The sequence below is a fragment of the Nesoenas mayeri genome (assembly GCF_963082525.1).
Source record: "Nesoenas mayeri genome assembly, chromosome: 5".
In the NCBI taxonomy this organism is placed as follows: domain Eukaryota; kingdom Metazoa; phylum Chordata; class Aves; order Columbiformes; family Columbidae; genus Nesoenas; species Nesoenas mayeri.
Window position 1 is genome coordinate 57714812 of NC_137548.1, and position 22654 is coordinate 57737465.

The window sequence follows — 22654 nt, forward strand, 5'->3', positions numbered from 1 at the left end:
TGAGGGAGCTGGGGCTCTTTAGATTAGAGGAGACTGAGGGGTGACCTCATTAATGTTTACAAATATATAAAGGGTGAGTGTCAGGAGGATGAAGCCAGGCTCTTCTCAGTGACAACCTATGATAAGACACGGGGAAATGGGTTCAAACTAGAACACTAGAGGTTCCACTTAAATTTGAGAAGAAACTTCTCCTCAGTAAGGGTAACAGAACAAGCTGCCCAGGGAGGTTGTGGAGTCTCCTGCTCTGGAGACATTCAAACCCGCCTGGACGCATCCCTGTGTAACCTCATCTGGGCGTTCCTGCTCCAGCAGGGGGATTGGACTGGATGAGCTTTTGAGGTCCCTTCCAATCCCTAATATTCTCTGATTCTGTGAACTTTAACAAAAGACACCCACCACCTCCACAAACCCCTTGTTCTCTCCAAGGTTATCCTGTATGCCTCCATGAGACACAAGATGTAGTGTTTAAAAATTACACTAATAACCTTAGAAACAGATTATCAGTGGATCTTATGTGCAATTATTTTTCCTGCAACACTTGATATAACAAAAATTAAAATATGTTTCTTCAGTGCTTTTTGTATTCTTTAAAATGTGTTTTTCTTTTAAACAATAAGCTTACTGTTTAGTTGTTTTTCAAGAGAGGATGCAGAACTTCAGGATGGACAGCACAATTTTACAGGCTTGTACTTCTTCACCACCCCCTATCCATAACATAATATGCTTTGCCAGTCATAAAGTGACTATGTGTCATGTGGAGAACAGGATATTGGAGCAATCCATTTTAAAGTCTATCTTCGAAACATCAGACAATCCTGCTATCTGTTTACTGCAGTTGTCAGATACCAGACCAAAACGAGTGGGTTGAATCCAAACTAGCTTATTTTTCACAAAATATATTTAGACAATCCACCAGGTCCATATAATTCTGTACCGGACAGAATACTTGATTCAGTTACACTGAGTGAAGGGTATTTCCAAGGAAACAATCTCACCATCATGCAAATTTGCAGGCAGTTTTTTATCATCTTCTGCCAGCAGAAGCCAGTCTTACCTGAGGTACTGAAGCTGCCTGATGTAGCTTTTCTCTGTCTGTTTTCTAGGTAGTGTAGCAGATGAGACCACAAAGCAGATTTTCCCTACAATTAAGAAAAAAAAAATAGTTTAAGAAATTGCTATCAGCTGAATTAAAAAAAGAAGTTTAAATCATCATTGAAAGTATCAGCCATAACAAAAACCTGCTTTAAATGTGTTTCATCCTACAAAGTCATTGGTAAAAAACCAAAAATTAGATAAGTTGGTGGTGCTCAGGAGCTGTAAAGAGGTTAAGAAAGAAAAAGTATGAGTCAAACTACTGGGATTTAACGTTTCTGGTAACAGGAGAAAGTCAATCGAACTTCATTTCTCATAGTTCGTTAACATGACAAGAAAACGTTTAAAGGCTTGTAAAACACTAGGTACAAGTAGAGTTCTAAGTCTGAGGCTGTAACGTGTACAATGTGTCTTTCCCTCCCTGCCTCTCCAGCAGTGAAATAACAGGGATACTCAGCCAGCCTGAGTAAACCATTTTACACCCAGAGCAAGTCTTGTGCATCTGTTCCCTTCAGGGTAATTCAGGGCTGTAGGTGCACGCTGTTGGTTTTCACAACCAAAAAAAATCCCCCTCAGTTTCATCAGGCAAAGGACTTGGACAATCACACACACAGTAAGAAAAGACAACCCAAAACACAAATAGGAAAACAAAAGCTTTTCAGCAAGAATACTCTAACACTCCACATTACAAAACCAATTCAAAAGTTAAAATTTGGGATGTAGATCAATCCATCAAATAATGTTGAAAGGTGCACCTTGCTCATTATGTTGCTTGCTTAAACTTCTGGTGGCTTAAAGCAGGGGGAGGAAATATTTCACTGGGAAACTAAAAAGATTTTTGTATTCATCCTAAAATATTCTGCACGATAAATCAAAAGCTTGTAAAGCCACAGAAAGGCAGCAGTAGCTGAACAGGGGCTCTCCAGCACATTAACTGGAATTACTTACAGAGGAAATTAATTAGCATTACTTATCATCCTCAAATTATTATATTAACTTGAAATTGCAGTACAGATTTAGCGATTTTGCATTTCAGAAAAGCAGTCATATGATAAAAGCCATATTTTTATTTACAACTTTGTGCAGAAAGAAACCATGACTGGAAAGTAACAGCTGTCAATTCAGCACCGCCAGTGCCATTTGAAACCACGTCTGTGCCTGTCTGGAGGTGCAGTAGTTATGGTTCAACCCTGAATTTTTGGTTTTTAACTATATTTAAAAATTTCTAAACACTTCAATCCCGAAGCTCACTACAGTTGACATAAAGAACTAATGACCACGAGGGATTATTCCAGAAGTTGTATGCCTCCAGAAGATAAAGTCTAGAGTGTCTGTAACAACTGTCTTGAGAGAAATTTATTAAAAATATGCATTCAGTGGTGAAGATATAAAAAAAATCCAGAGAAGCTCAATGCTTCATGTGTGTGTATGTGACAGATACAACACCAAAAGCCAAAACAGCAAGTCTTACAAAAACATAAAAAGAGAGCACGAAAAATATCAACCACGGAACAATCACATCCAAAGTGGGATTTCTCTCAATAAACACACATGCACACACAGTCTAGTGATCAGCGACTGGCTGCCATGGCAAGGAGAACTGCAACAGGTCACATTAAGCAGCAAACAAAGGATCCTGGAGCAAATAGATGTCAACAATCATAATGAATGTAAGAACTCATGCAGTATCTATCTGCCCGCTTCCTTTACTATCATGTTACTCTCCTTTAACTTCACCAAATAGCAATGATGATGCAAGCTGTATCTATAAGGGAAAGGAAAACAGCCTAAGGAAAGCAGTGGGACAGCGAACGGGCAAGGGAATAACTAAGGCCTTCTGAAAGTTCAGGCTACTTCAGTCATTAGACTCTACATCCAACAACTCTCCTTGCATCGCTCTGGGCAAAGGAAGCTGTGGATTTACTGTGCACACCGACGAATCAGTAGGTAGCTAATGCAGGACTATCAGGGCTCATCAGCAGGGAAAAGGTAAAAGCAGGGATCAGTGGAAGGAAGGTAATCCTCATTACCATGGTTAATTGAGAAAGAAGAGTCTTCCTTGGCTCATCATTGAAAAATAAAATCAATGTATAAAACAGCAGGCTTTTGCATATTTAATAAAGGCCAAAGCACACAGAGAATTGGTCGTGTTTTTTTTTTTTGTAACTGTGGATCATGAAATACACTGCACTTCCTCCATCAGGCCTCTATTATATTCCACCACTGTATTTATTCCACCATTCAGCACTGTTTGCCAACATCTGCAATCAATCAAAGCATTAACCTTATGGAGGGTTGGCCGCCTGGTGGTCTGAAAGGCCCAAATCTGAGTTGAAGCAGAGTATAGTGATGCTCTGTCTTCTAAGACGAAAGCAGAACAGCTTCTATCCTAAGTGATATACAAGAGGGAAGGGAGAGAATCACATGATAAATCTTCACATAGAGAACTGCTATATAGTTTGAAGGACAGCAGATTTAAACACTGGCGCTTGGGTGCTGGGAACAGAGATACTGAATTACAGTTTTCTGGATTAAATACATTTATTCTGCACATTCTTTAAAAAAAAAAAAAAATAGAAGTTATAACCATCACTGTTCTTGCTATTCCTTTGTATAAAGGAGAAGGCAAATGCCTTCCAAACTCCACCTAGTCCCACAAGTGACTCCAAACAGAAGAGCACAACAAACAATTATTAATTTCATATGAAAAACAACACCTCTAACTAGTGATTTGTAACATCATTTAACTATTCCTACATTATTCAGGAAGAACTAAAATAGCAATGGTTTTACTCTTAAAAAGTAAATTAGCCTTTGTGAAAACAAATGCCCCATATCCCATTGACAGCATCTTTAGCATGTGCTGCCTTATAGCCTCTGCAACTTCAACAAGAGTCAATAGTTTTATTTACCATCCTGTAAAAACAAACAAACAACACTCATCTTCCAAGAAGTCATCTGTGGAACACATCTACATGCGCACTTGCACATACACCAGAGCAAAATAGCAGAGACAACAAGAGGCCAGTAACTGACATAACAAAGGCCAGGGGGACAGACACACAAGTATTTAGCACATCTATATACACAAAACAGGTACCCTCTGAAAACAAAGAGAGGAAGAGCTTAACATGACTGTAGGAAAGCGCACTCTGCAACATATAGGAATGTTTGTTCCTCACCTGTTTGACTTGCAGACCGTGGCTCCATATCCTTTCTAAGAGGTCACACAGACTGGCTATCAGGGTATTCTCTTCTACACCTGTGATATTCACTTCACCATGACCTAGCTCCACAGCTTCTCGACCCATTTTTTCAACCAACATCCTCTTGGTCTCAAAAAGGACAAGGCAAACAAGAGTTAATTCTTCCCACAGGAACCTCCAAGATCACTTACACTTTTTAAATGACAAATAAAGAAGGACACAATAGCAAAGATGTGGCAGAATAACTGGATGTATGCAGTATTTCTGAAGTCAGTGCAGGACTGCATTTCTTTTATCCCTGTTTTTCAGGCCATGCCAGCACCAATGTTGATCACTTTACAGCCTCTCCTGTCTCTCTAACAAGGCTTGCAAATGGGCACATAAGCCTCCACAGAGTTACCCCAATAAAGGGAACAGCAGGCCACACATTGGCAAGCTGGAGGCAACACAGGTCTTGGGTGTTTTTAAAGCCTGGGGAGTGCTGGACTGGGACACTATGTCCACCTCCTCTCAGGGGAGGTGAACATGCACAAGTGCTTCCAGGTAGCAGGTGGACATGTCATTCCTGTGAGACCCTGTTCTGTCAGAAGGGTATTTGCATTTAAATCAAACCCATTCTGGAGTGCATCTCTTGAGTTTCCTGATGAGCCACATTCTCCTAAATCATGTACTATCTCATACTGGTCAACAAAGATCTCACCAACTCTTACAGCAGTCTCCCAGTCACAATATATAGCTACCTCAAGGGAAAAATGACTAGGGAATCAGTTCTGCTCATCTCTCACACATTTTTGCATCTTTGCTGCTATTCTAGAGTAGCTCTCAAATGAGCAATACTCCCTCAGGCACCTAAGCACAGTCTTGAGATTAAGAACTCCAAGTTAGTCTCTAGCTTCTTCTCCTCCTCACCTCCCCTGGTAATTTCTCTCTCTGCTAACAACAGACTCACCACATTCCCTAGAGTTGCCTTCCCCCAGTGAAATAGCCAAGTCTCAAGGACTTTCACTGTCATTTGCCTCTATTAAGAGAAGAGGATTATTGGACAGTTTCATACATACAGAAAACTAAACTGAAATCAGCAGTAGATGCATATACTAATCATGGTTCTACAAAAAGTTGTATGCAATTCCTATATTACCTCCACTGACTTCAGGCAAGAATGTGTCTACTTGATAATTATTCTCTTTAGTGTTAGTATGAACATTATGTTCATTTGAATTAAATGTTATTGTCAAATATGTACTGGTGAAGCAAATGTACAAACTAATGCCAAATTTCTTTGTTAAGTGCTTGAAGACTTAGGTTTCAGAAGTTTCTTAACTCACTTTCTTTAGTTATGAGAAAAGTTCCTACATTTTCACCACAACCTCCTCTTTTGGAATAGTCACTCTTGTTGAAGTAGTATAGTCTCATTAGTGATAACTGAAATACACTATAATAGACATGGGCAGTGGGATGATAAAGATCCATCAGAATATTAAAGCTTTTTCTATCATTTCACATTCTCTATCATAAATCTGCTTGATAAAGTTTCCACTCCTTACAGAATTTCTAAATACATTATCTCTTCATTAATTCCTCACTACCACGCAAAAGTCTTTATACAGATACCATGCAAAAATTACTACGTGGATAAAGCAGAAATACATGGCAGAAGAGGGTGGTTCAAACGTATTGGCCACAAAATGGCCCATAAAGGATGGATATGAGGTGCAAGAGAACAGAATTATTCTCCGTATTACCTTATTTCGGCATTCCTTCAACAAGCCTTCTACAAACTTCCAGTTTGTTTGTGCAATTACCGATGGGGAGAGGTTAGACAGTTTGGGCTGCCGAATAGTGCTGCCCAGATTCCTGGCTTCTTGGATATACTTCTGTATTTGGGTAGAAGATTGACATACACAGATAAAAATGCAAGTGAGACTACTTTGCCAAGAGAAAATGGTAAATTTATCTTTGTAACCCACCCCTGTGCAACAAAGAGGAAAGGACTGCATCCTCTTTCAGAAGAGGCCCCTTTTTTATCCAGCATTACATTGGGCTGAGACACTTAAGGTACTCTTTCACTGGAGGTCAAATCCCCATTCACCTTGTCTATCTAGTGTTACAACACACATTGCTGAATAACAAAAACACAATACAAACTGCCAAGGATATTTAGATGCATAGAGATTCAATTACTCCCTCCTCTACTCTGAACAGTCCTGTTATTTTTTTTCATATAAAATCTAAGTTTGTAATAATTACTCAGATGGAGGCTATTGAAAGGGCAGACTGGCCTACAAGGGGACTGCAAGAAAACTTTGCCTGAAGCTTCACATCTGAGGTCTATGATATGCCCTGCGTTCCCACAGATCTCCTGTTTCTTACCCGCCCTCCCAGTCTTTCAGGAAGCTGCTGCAAAACGCTACTAACAGCTCTGGACTGTGAACCATCTGCATTTTTGAGCAAAATCATGTCTTGAACTCAGTATACTTGAAAGAGCTTTTCTGTTCCTGTTACTGCCATCAAGGAGTTGCCAGTGTTTTCACCTCAGAGACAAGAATAATATGAGAAATGTTTTGAAAGTCAGGTGATCAATGACTGATTGGGGCACAGCTAGCTATAAATAAGTGATAAAGTCCTGTACAGGCACTGACAGAATACTCAGGATTAGTACATATTTCAGATTAATTAATAGGTAACTTCTCTAGCTTACACTGAATAATAACCAACTGAAAAATTAGTGAAGAGACAGATTTATGAAACATATGATCTTTGCAGAGAGGGAAAACCACAGCTTCTCCATCAGCCTTGCAGTAAAGAGCTATGACGTATACATTAAATTATGCATCTTTATCCAGAACTATGATTAGAGTCATATTGTGCATTGGACATACCAGATAACGCTCTGACACAGATTTTATAGAGGGCATGAAGGGCCAATCATGCTGGTCCCAGTCTAAACATAACTGCAACTGAAGCTCTGACATGGAAAAGTCCAGGTGCTGGCAGGACAAGTTGGTAGCAAAAAGCCAAGCAGGTCATGTAAAGTGAAAGCGGTAAGCACATATGAAGTAACAAAAGCAAGCATGCAAAACAGAAAAGGAAGAAAGTGAAGACATAATACAATGCAGAACTTCCAAGCATTCAACATAAAAATAAATAAGTAATGAAGTGTTCAGTCATTGGATTGGTGTAAACTCTGCCCTCCACTGGGCACAAATATCTGCAAATTTAAAAGCCACTAAGTCTCAAAGCCAGAGATTTTTTGTTAGCTGCCCCAAACCTTCAATTAGTCTAAAACTCACAACACTGTACTTTGAAATCACTGCCTCCTGCTCAGCCTGATGCTCAGTGTTCATCTCAGAAGGGCTCCCTCCCCGTTCTTTCAGACTTAACAGGAAAGTCTCTGGTTCACCTGGGAGAGGGGTCAACGTCCAATCAGTCAGTGTCAGGTACTCAACAAGGTACAGCATAAAACCCTAAAACACCAACACAGATTATCCTGGCAGTTGGTACCCTCACCTGAGCATGTATTTGTGATTTTTATTCCTCAGAAATGATTTACCTGATGTGGCAAATAGGATAATCTCTATAGGATAATCTATAGGACAGTCAACTTGTGAAGAGTCAGCTACAAAACAAACAAAAAAACCCAGAGACTAGAGGTAGATTTTTGCCTTTGTAGTTACCTAATTGAAATATCAGAAGTTTACATGTCCTAAACATCATAATTGTTAAAAGCAATAATGAGGATACAAATCAACTATTTTTCACTTCTGTTACTTCTAAGTAAAAAGTACTTTAGGAGGGATCTGAGCATATAGAACATGACAAAGCCAGAAACTACTCGTAGCTTTTTTTATTACGCAGACATTCTTCTACCTCCTGGTTATGGATGACACAGCTCACACTATACTTCAAGAAAATTTTAACAAACTAGTGAGAAAATTCTGGAAATGAGTGCAATAGAAAGGCAACTAAACTCACTGCTGCCATAAAGGAATGAACTAGACAGACAAAAGACACTTGATTTTGACAACACTATCCTAACAGACACAAGACTACTTCAAAATTCCAAATGAAGCTTTTCTGAAGACATTTCATAACGTAAAAGAATATTGTCCTCAATGAACAACACACATTTAAACAAAAGTAAAGCTTTGCAGTTAATAAACAAAATAAATGAGTTCTGATATTTTAAAGCAGATTATTTTTGGAATTACCCATAAATCAACACTTGGCGTAACAGTTTCCAGCCTGTATCATATGAATCAGAAGCTGTACTGTAATTAGTACACATCACCCAGATCTTTCAAAATCCCTCCACCACAAAGAATAACTGTGTCAGCTGTAGAAGCACTGGTGAGAGAAGTTATCAGCTCAGAAGGGCGATAAATCAGCATCAGTCTGTGCTGTGTAAAAACTGACAGACCCAAACCTGACAAGTACGGGTGGAGTCACATTCCCACCTTAGCATGAGGGTGTGTGTCAATTTGCCTCCTTAAGACTTCTTTTATGGTCTACAGAGGAGAAACTGGCATCTCCAAAAGGCAATGCTTCTGATTTTAGGATTAAATTAATCGCTCTCTGGAGGTGGTTACCTTTCCTCCATCAAATACACAAAAGAAGCTCAGGATGACAAAGTTATTTAGAGACAGGAAAGAGATGGCTAAAAATTGCTAAGATAATTCCCACCTACCCCTTACCCCCTTTTTTAAAAACAAAAAACACTTTAAAGTGTTTCATGACATTTTCAGGGAACTTTCCTGAGAGAGGGTAAAAATGGTATAACTTTTAGAACAAGCAAACTAAGTATTTTTGGTCCGCTAAGGACCAGAATCTTCATTTCTATTAAATACACATAAGGGAGAGTAGAGATGGACTGCAAGTAACTCTCTAGACATTTCATAAATGTTACAAAGCAGCATTTGGGCAATTAGGGAAAAAATCAAATCTCTATAGTTGAACAATTTTCACCTCTCTCTGATCATTGTCCAGACGCAGGTGCTCTGTGTGCTGCTTCTGTCTGTCCTTCCGCCTCCACTGTGCAGGAGCATTTCTCTTTGTCCACCTACAGATGGAGGAATATTATTAAGCAAATGTCGAGAGTTAGGTTAAGGGTGGTGACATGGGGGAAATACTTATTGTATATTGAACACGTTGACATCAATTACATCAGACAAAGTGCAGCTGCAATACACACAAAGGATCTCTGGAGAAGAATCCAACATTGGGTAACCAAGGGATTTCAGAAAATTAGACCACGTACACTTGCTCTGTATTTTTCCATTCTTTTATGATATCCAGTTACAATTTACACCTTTTTCTTCTTCTTTCAAAGTTTTTATAAGAAGATATTCTGTAATATTTGCTACCTCTTAACTGAGATCCAATAAGAAGATCTGCTTTTATATCAACAGTAATTATAAGTAACTCAAAGTACATCAGCTATAACCTCAAACAGAAGCTGCTTTTGGAAGTCCAGATTTAAAAGAAGTGGGAGGAAAAAAAAAGGGGGGAAAAAAATAATTGTTCTCACTTTAAAAAAAAGATAATGAATTGCCTACTAGTATCTCTGCTCTAGTACAATTCTATAGATCTTGCCAACATCCAGCACCTGTTGTCCCAGCTTACTCACTTGTTGCTTGCTGGTCCGGTAGATAAAACATCAGACTGAAGCTTGGGAAAAAATCCAAGCTCGTATTTCCCTTGTCCAATTTTCATGTCCAGCAAGTGTGGGTGGACTGCTGTGTGATCTATTTTTGCTAGCCTTAATTCAATAGATTTCTCTGAAATAGTAAGAAAGTTACGTTTTTAAAAGATGTCTTAATTGGGCATGTATCTATAATCACACATCCTCAACTGAAAGTGGATCTCAAATTTAAGAGAGGATGTGGAAGTTTCTAACTGACCCCAATAGGTACACTACTACAAGAGTGTATTAAACATCAAAGAACTCCCGTCAAATGTGGAAAGTGTTTATCTTCTTAAGCTTAAACACTTTTCACACAAACCACGCAGGAATACAACTGAGTTCAATTATACTGTACATTAATTTCATCTCACTTCTCAGCTTCCTATATAACATTTAGTTCCCCACTTAAGCTTTAAACTTCAGCTTTTTTGGTCTATTTTCAGGGGGTTTCAAAGCATGAATTACTACTTCAACATAATGTCTACAACAAACAGCACTGTCTAGTTGTACTTTCTTAAGTGTCAAGAAAATGGTTTATTGCTCTTACCAGCTTCATCAATGGTTGTGCACTTTTGATACATAGATGTGCGTAGAGTCGGCGTCCTAACGTTTAGCAACCTAATTTTATCCACTCTAGAATCAAATACTCTCAAAACAGGGTCTTTATCGTCTTCATCATGGCACATTATCTTATTGTCAATAAAAGATGCAAACATTTGCGTCTCCAGGAATCTTGAGAGGAAAGGCAAGTAAGGTTCAGGCTGGTCTGACAAGAAAGATGCCTAACAGACAAGAAGAGATAAGAGTGTTTGGGAGTCTGCAGAGAGAGATGCATCCACTAAAAGTACCAATTTTTCTAATCACAGATGTATTAAAGAGTGTTTTGGTGCCACTTAACGCCTGGTTTTATTATATACACCAACTCTATCTCTGAAACAGGCAACGTATAAAAAAATCTTCAGCTTCACGACAATCTAGAATATACACGACAATAATTAAACCGTGATTTTAGCATTTCCTTAATTTACTAAAAAATTCAGCAGAATCCCAGCAAACTACAACAACAGCACTGCAGGTGTGGATATTATGTACTTCCGGCTGGGCTCAAAGCTTATGAAGTTGATGAGAATCTTTTCATATGGTTTGATGGGAATCAGATTAGCGTTTTAGCAGGCAGTGCTGCAACATAATCTTCATCCACATGAACTATCCTGCTGACAAATATCTGATCTCCAGTAAAGAGGACAGTAGTAAAATGTAAATAACTGGCTCGTGTGTTTCCCTAGAAAAAAGCTATGAATACATTTGGCACACATGTATGTAAGTGTTATGTGGGGTCATGGCTTTATTCATTTACATACTCAGCAATTCCTCTGGTTAAAAACAAAAAAAATCACTTTCAGTAATAATACTTGACCTTAATGTAGAAGTTATGCATGAAGTGAGGTTTTCTAAGCTATTTTTCTACAGCAAGCTGATTTTTTCTACAGTATCCTTAAAAAAATCATCTTAATCTCTCTAAGTGTGTGTCTGTATATATTTTTCCATATATTATACAAGACATGACTTTTCTGGGAACACTGACATTTGATAAATAAATAATTATTTTGACAATACTGTTTTCCATTTTATAGCCTAATAAACAAAGCCTTAGGTTTGAATACTGGTTTACTTTTTACATTGACATATTTTCTTATTAAAACTTACTTTATCAAAGTTTTGCATCTGTTCCCTGTTTGTAAACCAAGATTCCTTGTCCTGACTGGGTTGAATGACAAATACTTCATAATCTGCAAACATTTGTGTAAAGCGGTTGGCAAAAACTTCACGGATTTGAATGTTCAATTGGTAGATCTTGAATTCTTCTTCATCACACTGAATTTTAAGATCCTTTTTGCTACCGGTCTCCTCTCGCACCTCCAACTGAGAAAGTAAGGGAACACACAAAAAGTTTGCATTGTTGCTTTTTCAGTTATTCTAGGTATACAAGATCTTAATTTGCCATTCAGCTGCTACTCAAGTCAACATCCCAATAAAGAAATATACAGTTTCAAACATTGTAATAAAACAGCAACATAAAAGAAATCTAGAAAGAAACCTTTGTCTATAAAAGTTCTAATTTCAATAATAAGCCATAAACTACTTTAGTACTGGTTGCACTGGATATGCTTTAGATTAAAAAAGGATAGGTAATAACCATAGACATGCTCACATATGCCACATACTTAATTTACTTTCTTTACCCTTTAATCACCTGTATAGGCTTTTTTGCAGGCTTCACCACTCCTGCATATTAGACAGATAGATTTTTCTGTCTGGTGTAATACAAGTCCAGGTTTAGTATTTTTACAGTTTAATACATACCAGCTTTCAAAGGAAGCCAAAAAAGTGCAATAAAAAGAAGCTGTGTATCTCTAGTAGCCAATTTCCTGCAACTTAAGTCCTCAGGTAACCTAACTGCGTAACACACAATTCATCACTACACAGCCCAGAGTGATCTTTAACAAAATAAAATGCATTTTCAGTTAATATATGGGCTAGGGTTTATGAAAACAGCAATAAGGGATTCAGATACTCAATTCATAATTAGTTTTGAGAGGAACCGAGCATCTACAAAAAAATCAAAGCCACAAGCACTCATGCACTAGTTTGATTACACATTTGCTACCCTCTTGCCGTTATTAGTTACTTTAAGAGGTAGTGCAATACATAATTAGGCATAACACCTAGAGCTTACAAGATCTGCACAACAATGGAGCCACTGCAGCTGTCCTGTGCTTCTTAAAGCACCTCGGTTGCAGCAGCCCAAGGGTGGCTTTAAATGCCACCCTGCAGCCACACACACTGCTATTCGGTCAGTTCTTCTCACTGCATCCCATCAGTAGCCCTTGGCATCTATATGTTCCTCATTAACTGGCTATTTGGCACTGAGCAGGTTTTTATTTACATATTTGAGAAAACTGACAGTCATAATCGATACATTCCAATCATCACAAAAAAAGGCTACTAAAATGGGACTTTACCATGGAAGAAGGTACACAGTAGATAAGGCGTGTGCAGAAACTGACAATAAATAAAAAGACCTGTACTTTTCCCATCAATTCCCAATCCATTCATCAAAAGAACAAAAGCTTCTTACCTATTTTCTCCTGAACAAGAAGAAAATAATGCAAAAGAAAAACCTGAGAAGAGGAACACAGCTGATTTGAGCATCTAATCCTGTCTAGTAACCAAATGCGTCTTCTTGTAACTCCCCTGCAGCCCCCCCCATGAAGCAGCTCTCCTCCCCAGCCTGCTGCAGGTCACACAAGTTCTCTATCTCTTTGGTTCCACCTGTAGCCCAAGTTACAGTCACAGAGGTTGGAATCAGACTCGGCAATGAAGAACTGGTCAAGATAATTTAAACATGCAAGAAATAAAACCTTTGCTGAGAAAATCTGCACTCCATCCGCAAAAGCTAAAAAAAGCCACAGTGGTCTTTCAGGTAATACATTTTATCCAAAAGCGCCATCACTTTTTTCCCCCAATTCAGGTTGCCCAAAAAATTCAACCAGGGTGACCATGAGCTGTGCACATTCACTTGCTGGGAATCACTAATGCACTTTAGAACATCTACCAGAAAAAAAGCATCACAGTATCCCTATGGTAAGAACATGATATATTATACAAGCAAAATTATACATATTCTACACACAATGAGAATAAAGACACCTACAGAAACCAAGATTGGATTCCATCTTCAGGATTATCTAGATGTCAGTTTTAGCCACATAAATCATCAGAAAGTGGTGTGCATTTAGAATAAATCTTAAAACCAAGAATAAACAAAGCAAGGTGTATTTTCGAACATATTATCTTGGCAACAAAACACTTGGAAGATAGGCAAAGGTTTCCCTACATACTGTGGGTTTTAACCCCACTCTCTCTCTCCCCCAAGCTTGCCCTTGTCTCCACAGATGTTCACAAGGTTTGCAAACACGTTAACATAGAGTTATTTCTAGTGAAGACAGACAAACTGAGTCTTTGGACCATGACTTTAGACCACCTGCTACTGCAGGTCGAGTTAGAGTGTAGATAATTTCATAGCTCACCTTTTCTAGACTCACGCCTGTTCTTTTAACAAGTGCTTGGAGTCTTGCAATAGTCTCATTTTCCTTAAGCAGTTCATAGGAATTCAAAGGCGATCCTGCTATGTTCCCATTTCTTTTATCAGAAACGAGGTCACATGCTCTGAGGCTCTTCATCTTGGAGGCACTTTCACTGCAGTGAAGGTTTCCCTCAGGTGGAATTCCAAAAGCTGTTAGTATCTCTGAAATTTCCTGAATGAACTCAAGTTTATTTGGGAACTGGGGTAAGTCTTCTGGCAGCTCGATGAAATGGTTGTCTACATCCACAAAGCACAGGTTAGCCTGGGATTTAATTTACAACAGGATACCATTACAATATCACTAAAACATAAGGCTCACATCTTATTAATCTTTGGGTTTTGTGCTTGTTAAAAGATTCAAATACATTTGCGTTTGTTTGGTTATTTTGTAAAACATATTTGCCCCAACTATAACAGAACTGGTTGTTTGGCTTTGAAGAAAGCAGCACCAGGACACATTTCCAGGTCTTTCAAGTAGGTAAATAAGAAACAAGATGCATTTTAAAGTCATTTACTAGGTAGGAGAGTGATTGTAGCATATATTAGGTACAGATGCATGAATTTTTTCATACACATACAGCTAGATTTTAATTACAAGATATTTGCAATGCTATTTTACACATATGCATATGTAAGCAGGTGATTGCTTGTTGCTCTGATTATAAGCCTGCTCCTCTAAGAGATTTGGCAAATTCCATTCTAAAAGGTATAGCTTTATTGCAGCTTCTGCAATATCAGTATCATCTTGTTTTGTAAGCAGCTTGAGAACTAATGTAATACCTTGAATTCGTTTAGAAGCTTGTTTCCAAGTGGAAAAAAAGGGAAGAGGGAAGAGGGAAGAGGGAAGAGGGAAGAGGGAAGAGGGAAGAGGGAAGAGGGAAGAGGGAAGAGGGAAGAGGGAAGAGGGAAGAGGGAAGAGGGAAGAGGGAAGAGGGAAGAGGGAAGAGGGAAGAGGGAAGAGGGAAGAGGGAAGAGGGCCACTCATGCAGCTTCCATAGCAACATCAAAAGAAGCTACACACCTTTCAAGGATTTACCTCATCCTATATTTGGTGAGGCAGGTTTCCCCTTTCCGCTTCTGTATTGCAAACTCTGTATCAAATGGTTTCACAACATTACATAATTACACACATCAAAGCCAGAATCCCATTCATGTGTGAAATCTGCTTGAAAAGTTAAGTATACAGAAGAAACACCGCTTTTCTGTAGAAGCATTTCAGTTTTTCTTCACAGCAGAATTAACACAGACTGTCACTTCTCTGTTTAGTCTTCCCAACACAAAATCCCTTCACCCAGATTATGGGGTTCTTCCAACCTAGTTTCATCGCATTATTCTAGGAGGCACACCTGAAGTCAGCTTTCACTACAGCTTTGCAGCAAAAAAACCACATCAAGTCATGAGAGCTAACAGATCTCCAGTTATTCCTTATGATGAGGTGCAGAAGGATGGAAGAAGAAAGAAAAAAAAGAAGAAAAAAAGGGAGGACAGAAAAAGGGGAAAGGGAGGACAGAAATAAAAGAGATTAACCTCATACTGAATGAATGAATGACAGATGACTCCAGAAACCAGAGCAATGTACACAAGCAGGGATGCATCAGTAAGGACAAAGTATTTGCAGTAGGGTTTTGCTGTGGGACTGATCACAGGTAGACCAGGAAAAACTGTGCCTGATGAGATCTCTTCATTTGAAGTGTTGTGAAAACAGAAATTTAATACTTGTGACAGATTTAGCTCTCTTGGCATTTCTAAAGAAGAGAGTTAGGATGTCAACTCCCCAAAACACAAGCATCTGTTGTGTCTAATTTCTTGAACTTCAACATTAAAAATAAAGAAAATTGTAATTCTTAAAGCAGAACTCCACTGGACACATTACACTAGATTTGCACAGAACTTGGCATTAAAAAGTCCAGTTTTGCCCCACCACAATATTACCCATAGTTACAAAAGTAAAGTAGAAGAATTCCAGATCTACATTTCGTGACATTTTAGCATTTCAATACTTGGATTGATTTCTTATGCTCAAAGGAATGCATATAAAACAGTTTAGTAGCTCTTGTATAGATCCTTCACTGTAAATTAAATCACAAATTGAATCAGATGTTGCAAAAGAATCCAAGGTCAATAAGAAGTAGCAAGACCTTGATTCTGAAACAGTTTCCGGTGCACCCTAGAAAAAGTTTTTATATTTTAAATAGGGTGGTTGCCATTGTTTAGATTCCCCTGTATCGACACTGCTCAAGCGCAGGTGGTGGCGTGTGTGCCTGCCCAGCAAAGCAGCTCCAGCTGGGGACGCGCACAGATGCATCTGCCTCTCCTTCAAAGCAGCATGTGGCACAGAGAGACACTATGGACACAAGAACTCTCACGTTTCAAGTTACCACGTGAATTTAGGAACTTCAAGACTTCTACTATACATAGGGTTGTGTGATGATTAGAAGTCATGTGAGCTCTTACTTATCAGGAACACTGTAAGCACCTCAAGACATGGGAGAAATAAAGCCTTGAAACTACACACAATGCCTCCCAATCAGTGCTGAGGGAAAAACAAAACACATTGAATTTGTCACAAGCTGTCTGCAAAATAGCAGGACAGGCTCATTAAGAAACTCTTCATGCAGTTCAATTGTATTACTTCCTTTTAAATCTCTCTTTAATCGATGTCATTCAACTTGCCTGCTTTTTTGGATTATTGTACCTTATTACAGATTCTGCAGAGAACATCACTCTTGGCTAAGTTTGGTTGTACCTAAAAAGTGCTTGCCCAAAAAGCAACCAAATGTTAACCTTATAATGTAGAGATTCTAGGCTTCACACTGAAAATAAACTCCTTGCCAAAGAAGAAAAAGCCAAATTTAATACCTGTTAAAATTGCTTCTAAGTATCTGAGCTCATCTGGTTAATTCTTCTACCAGTTAAATATCCCTTCTGCAGAGTTTCTCTTTAAGAGTAATACACATAGTTTAAAGACTCTAAGCCACTAATGATGATTGCTTATCATGTTACTTACTATTTATTACATTTCCCAGGATTTGCCCTATATAGAAGCATTAAAAAAAAAAAAAAAAAAAGCCAGTGTGCAGCAATACTCTAAAGAGTGTGAAGAATATTTCTGGGGACAGTCTACACTTATTCAGTGCCTGGCTAATAAGCCATAACATCAAGGACTACCTAGAGCAGCATAAGCAAAGGAGATGCAGTAGATGGCTTTAACCTCCCTTAACTTAAGGAGACTGAGCTCATCCTCAAGAACCACATAAGTACTTATCTGAAAAAAGCCATGTTACGCAGGGAACAGATAGCAAAGACACCTCACTTCACACACCCTTCAAGAGGTCCCAAACCAACATTTTTCTGTAAAACTGAAATCCCAAGTAAATAAACCACCCGTAACAGACACCATAATAGCAAGTCTCACAATGCTGCTACACTACAGATCCAACAGAAAGGAATACCGGTAAGGATAGAGGGGTCCCCTCCCTTAAAAAGCAAGAGAAATTAAATGGAACTTATTTTTAATGAAATCATCACCATCCAAAGCATTTTGCATGGTGAGCAAGTACACCAAGTTAAAAAAACAAAGGAGGTCTTTGATCACAAAGTTTTATTTGTGTTGTTTCTGGAGGCAGCACAGCGGAGTGAGCTGTGACCAGCTCTGTACGCCAGCCTCTATGGACACACTGACCATCAGTTTGCACATACAAAAGGAAAATGATACAAAGACAAGATACTTAGCAACATGTGTAAGTAGAGATATAATTCAAAGAGCATCCTTAAATTAGTCACTTGGTATGTCAGTCTCTAGAACAGCTAAATATTCTTTTATTCATTGCGGAGGTATCTATTTCTGGCCAAAAGAAAACCTCAAATAGTTACACACCACTTAAATAGCAGATTGTTACAAGAGAGGACACATAACATCAGGACACAAAATATTCTCCTGAGACACTACACTAAGCAACAAAGACGTCACATCCTAATTTAAAAACTTGTCTTTCCCATAAACTTTTATCATCACAAAGAACAGGGTGTCCAGGTGAAAGTCTCACAAACCTTATAAATGTGGATGCAAGTAAGTCAGTGTTCATGTATCTGATGCCAAAGCCTGGTCCCCCGAGGTCAACAGCACAAGTTTCCATTGGCTCAGTGGGGCCTGGACTACACCCATTCATTCCAAAGCCAGAGCACAATTGCAATTCTTTAGTTTGACCTCAAGCACAATAAGGGACAAACCCTAACACAGAACTAGCAAGGCCTGCATCAAGCCCATATCCTTCCTTTCAGCTCTATTTAAAAATGTAGAAGGAAACTATTTTGGTTCTGTCAAAAGGATGTCTAAAGGAGGAATTAATATTCACTAATAATGAGTAAGCTCCCTACCCCACTGACATCCTAAAGAAAAAAAATATTATTTTAAACATTAATACATAATTACATAGTATGCAAATAGATGCCCACATCAATTCGGAACAGTCAATTCTGACAGCACAATCACCACTACTTGGATTCTCTGTGCAGCCCAGGTGCTCAAAGTGTAGCTCACATACAGGTTTTCACATCCCCTCCTAAACAGTCAGACTGAAACATGGTTCTGAGTTAAGGCTCCTACTTGAATACAGCATTGAAAAACTAAAAACCATGCATTTACAGCATGTATCATCTTTGTGCATTAGGTCCCAACCTTGCAAATAACTACCCAAGTAACACACAGAAAACATGGATATGCAAATTTATACACATGGCTGCTTGTGGAAAGTGTGTTCACAGTGGTCCTAAACTCTGAAGGATGCTCCTGGACCATTCCTGTAAGCAAATGGTGGTCCTTTGCGTTTATTCTCAGCGGTACTGTTCTTCCTGCCAACCCAGAACTGGTGACTGAAAACAACTTACAGCTGCAGTTTTCAGAGACACAAATTTAATTCCTCAAGTGTCTGTTTAACACTGAAATACAGGCAAACATAAAACTGAAGTCTGTCAATAAATGTGCAGTATTATTAAGGTTCTATCACACCAGTAGATAGCCTGAGAATGCATACAAAGCAGTGATTATCTTTCAAAGTAATTATCTTGGTCAGTCTGGTCTAAATGTGTTGGCATCAAGAGGAAGCAAGGCTTTTCAAGTGATCTTTCTTATCTTCTAAAACAACATAGAAAAATAAAAACCCACAGAATTTGTTAAGATTTAGCATATTTTTAATGCTTGAAATAAAAATACTGAGAATATATCTCTGTCTTATATTAGCAGAGAACAAGATTTTAGTTTTCCAAATCTTTCAACCTTTCTAAAAGAAAAAGCTATTGCCCAAGACCCTTGGGATCACTTCATTAAAAACAAGGGGTTTTTTTAAACGAGATACTACTTTTGTTTGATTTATTATAACAAACAGTGCCACAAAACCAGTGTTATTTTCGCTCAAAAGAATTTCAATTTCCACCTTTCTCCTGCATTAGAGAGTATGGAGATGTACATGCAAATCCTGCAGCATGAAATGGCCCAGATTAATTTGCTTGTTAAAAATGTATTGCTATAGCACTGCAAAAGTTTCTTTAAAAGGAAATTCAAAGACACATCAAAAAAAAGCAACTTACTTTAGTACTTGCTCAGTTTATGATCTGCAAGAAAGCTAGTTTAACCACTTTTTTTTGATCAGTTTTACTGATAAACAAACCACACTTTTGCCAGCAACATTTGAAACAGCTACATGTTCTTCCCTTCCCCTTTGATTTCTGCAGCACCTTCTTCTAGCACCGCATGTCCCATGCACCCCCCTTTTTCTTCTGAGCTCCTCACAAGCCTCTGATGCAGCACACAATGAAACCACAAGGATGTTCCGACATACAGAAAGAGCCCTCAACAAAGTAGCAATATATATAAGAACAAGCTTAACTTTACGTGCACCGTGTCACCAACACGTAGAAGCAACCCAATCCCATAGTAAGCCATCAGCCTTTTCTACAATTTCACTGAGCCACAGAGTCAGGTCTTCATGTTGCTGGTGAACTCCAATGAATTCTCCATCAGGTGCTATTTTCTGATGTAACCAAGGGAGAGTCTAAACTTGAATTTTATACTAATGATCTGAAGATTAATGATCATCTGACAAAGCAACAACTTGTAGGATACAGCTGGGTTTCCATGCTTCCAGGGTAAAGCATTCCTTTAAAGGTGACCAAATTCTGGGAGACTGCCACCGGAAGCAAACCAAAACAAGCCCTATGGTATGTGTGCAAGACGAAAACCTGATCAACTTGGGACAGATAGTATTTTCACATACACTAGCCTAGAACACTTCAAGCAAGGCAAATTAGTCTTTTTAAAACTTCATTATAAAACCACAATCACAAAGTCTACAGTGACACTGAGGCATCCATACTATGCTAGATAAAAATATTATATTCTTCCACAATGCCCTTCAACTGAGAAGCACTAACTAGATTTCCTATCAAAGCTCACTTCTTTGGCCCTTGTCTAAATGAGATATTGCTTTCTTTAACGACAGCTGTCCCATGTATCCATGTAAATAGATTAGCAATAGAAATGTAGTTTATGCAGTTTCCAAAGACTGGGTTCTTTTTTTTAAGAACTCAAAATAAATTAGAACATAGAACAGCTCTTTATACACCCATTGTGATAAGTGAGGAAAATTCTGATACTTACTATATCAATGAATCAGGAGCCTAGAGACAGGACTTGGAAATTAAGTTCCTCACATAACCCAGATGATTTCATAAAAGATCACATACATTCCAAATTTCGGAGAAAAGCAATGTTGAATATTAATATCCACTTTGTTACTGATGAAAAATTTGTCTTTATTGAAATACAAATAATAGAATCCATACGTCTTCTACTGTTGTACAGCACAACATGTTCTGCATGTTCCATGTTAGTTGCTATGTCAGGAATTCTGTATATAGCTTCTTTGGCTCTTTAAGTGACGGGTATCTGAAAGCCTCATCATAAAGCAAAGTAGTTTTGAGATGAGCCTGTAATCTCCAGTTCTAAATATATTAAAGCTGACTGATTAAATTATTCATACCAGAAATACTGATCCTGACCATTAGTTTCACTTAGTGAGACCAGTACACGCTCTGAATTCTGCTTTACATTTTAAAACAGTACGTCCACTTCTTGTTGCAACAGCAGGAGGGGTTGGAGTATTTCTGTTTGGTTATTTTTTAAAGCCCTCTACAACAAAAATCTCAATAACAGAGAGCTCCTGCTCTTCCTAGTCTACTTTGCCTCTCATATAAGCAAATCTATTGATACAGGATAACTTCTTAGTCATCTTTGAAGTCTCCAGCACATGTTCAAGACCATTCCTATGCCACAGCTAAATTCCCAACCTGCAGTGCCAGGGACTTCAACAGTTCACAAGAAACCTTACTCAGCAGTAACTACCAAGGGGATTTCTCAGACTAAGTCACACTCAGCATGTACAAAGCTTTAAGAGCTCACTCTTAGAATATGAAAAAGCTGAAGCTTCAGAAGGCCAAGTTTAAGTCCTCCAGCAAATGCCATCACATGTGCATGTTGCTGCCTGTATCTCAGTTCTGTGTATCCTCCCCTTGCTGCCCTCCCAGACAGTTCTGATCTCCGCAAGATACAATCAAAAATCTAATCCTCCACATTCATGAAAGGCTATCTGTAAAACAAAAAGTAAATTGACGTGCCAGATGACTGTTTAATACTACTTCGATTTCATTTTTAACATCTGAAAAAAGACCATCTACCTTACTTTAAACCTCCAAAGTAAGCTGATAAGACACTCTCCAAAATAATTTACCTTTTAAATAATTGAAATAGCTATTTGAAATTATAATATGTTTATGTAGTTGGAAATATTACAGTGATTTTAAAATGAGAAAATTCTTTACAAAAGCAGGACAGTCTTTTAGAAGCTTGTCACAATAGTGATAACACCCATGGTGCATATTAACATGCATATCCACAGAAGCATTTTACTTTACCAGCTATTCTGTCCAAAAAGTATACTAACCACAGTAATTAGGCCTGTCAGTACATCCAAAATTCTGTAAAAATGTAATAAACCAAAGCAATAGTCTGTTTTCATGGCAAGAACATACACTACTCTGTTATTAATTATGGCAGTGCAAAAAAAAGAGAAGAGAGGGAGAAAGAAAGAAATCGAAAGATTGAATAATTTAGTTTCCACAGAAAAAATAACACAGTTTGAAGAGAAATTTTCCTTTGAACTTGCCAGGAAAAACAAATGAAAACTATCAGCATATGGATTTGAGAAAAAGAGCAATGTTGGCATGGTGACCAGACTGGAGGTTCACAAAAATATCTTGTCTTTAATTTCACGCAGCTTTTTTAGGAAGTTTTTTTTGTGTCAAGCTATGTTGCAGCATTGCCTGATAACAAAATTAAAAAACACCACCACAAAACCTTCTGCCTGCCACACTTTACTGGGAAAGTAGATGATAATAGAAGAAAACAGACAACCAGAGAAAATGACAGAGATTAGAGAATCCTAGCAGCACCTGTAAGTAGGGCATTTGCCATGG

General features: G+C 38.3%; 1 protein-coding gene across 6 annotated transcripts in view; it reads right to left on the minus strand.

Moving 5' to 3' along the window:
• DENND5A (DENN domain containing 5A) overlaps window positions 1–22654 on the minus strand; it is a 70341-nt gene that overhangs the window by 17536 nt on the left and 30151 nt on the right. For 2 of the 6 annotated variants that reach the window (XM_080345810.1, XM_080345809.1), the window contains exons 6-14: window positions 14070–14387; window positions 11686–11901; window positions 10526–10760; window positions 9922–10072; window positions 9261–9354; window positions 6041–6172; window positions 4275–4427; window positions 3377–3481; window positions 1055–1139 (exon numbers count right to left, since the gene is read on the minus strand). In XM_080345810.1, the coding sequence (XP_080201936.1) occupies window positions 1055–1139; window positions 3377–3481; window positions 4275–4427; window positions 6041–6172; window positions 9261–9354; window positions 9922–10072; window positions 10526–10760; window positions 11686–11901; window positions 14070–14387 (1489 nt within the window). The remainder of the gene's footprint in view (window positions 1–1054; window positions 1140–3376; window positions 3482–4274; window positions 4428–6040; window positions 6173–9260; window positions 9355–9921; window positions 10073–10525; window positions 10761–11685; window positions 11902–14069; window positions 14388–22654) is intronic. The other 4 variants (XM_080345812.1, XM_080345811.1, XM_080345814.1 and 1 more) reach the window with 2 other exon arrangements.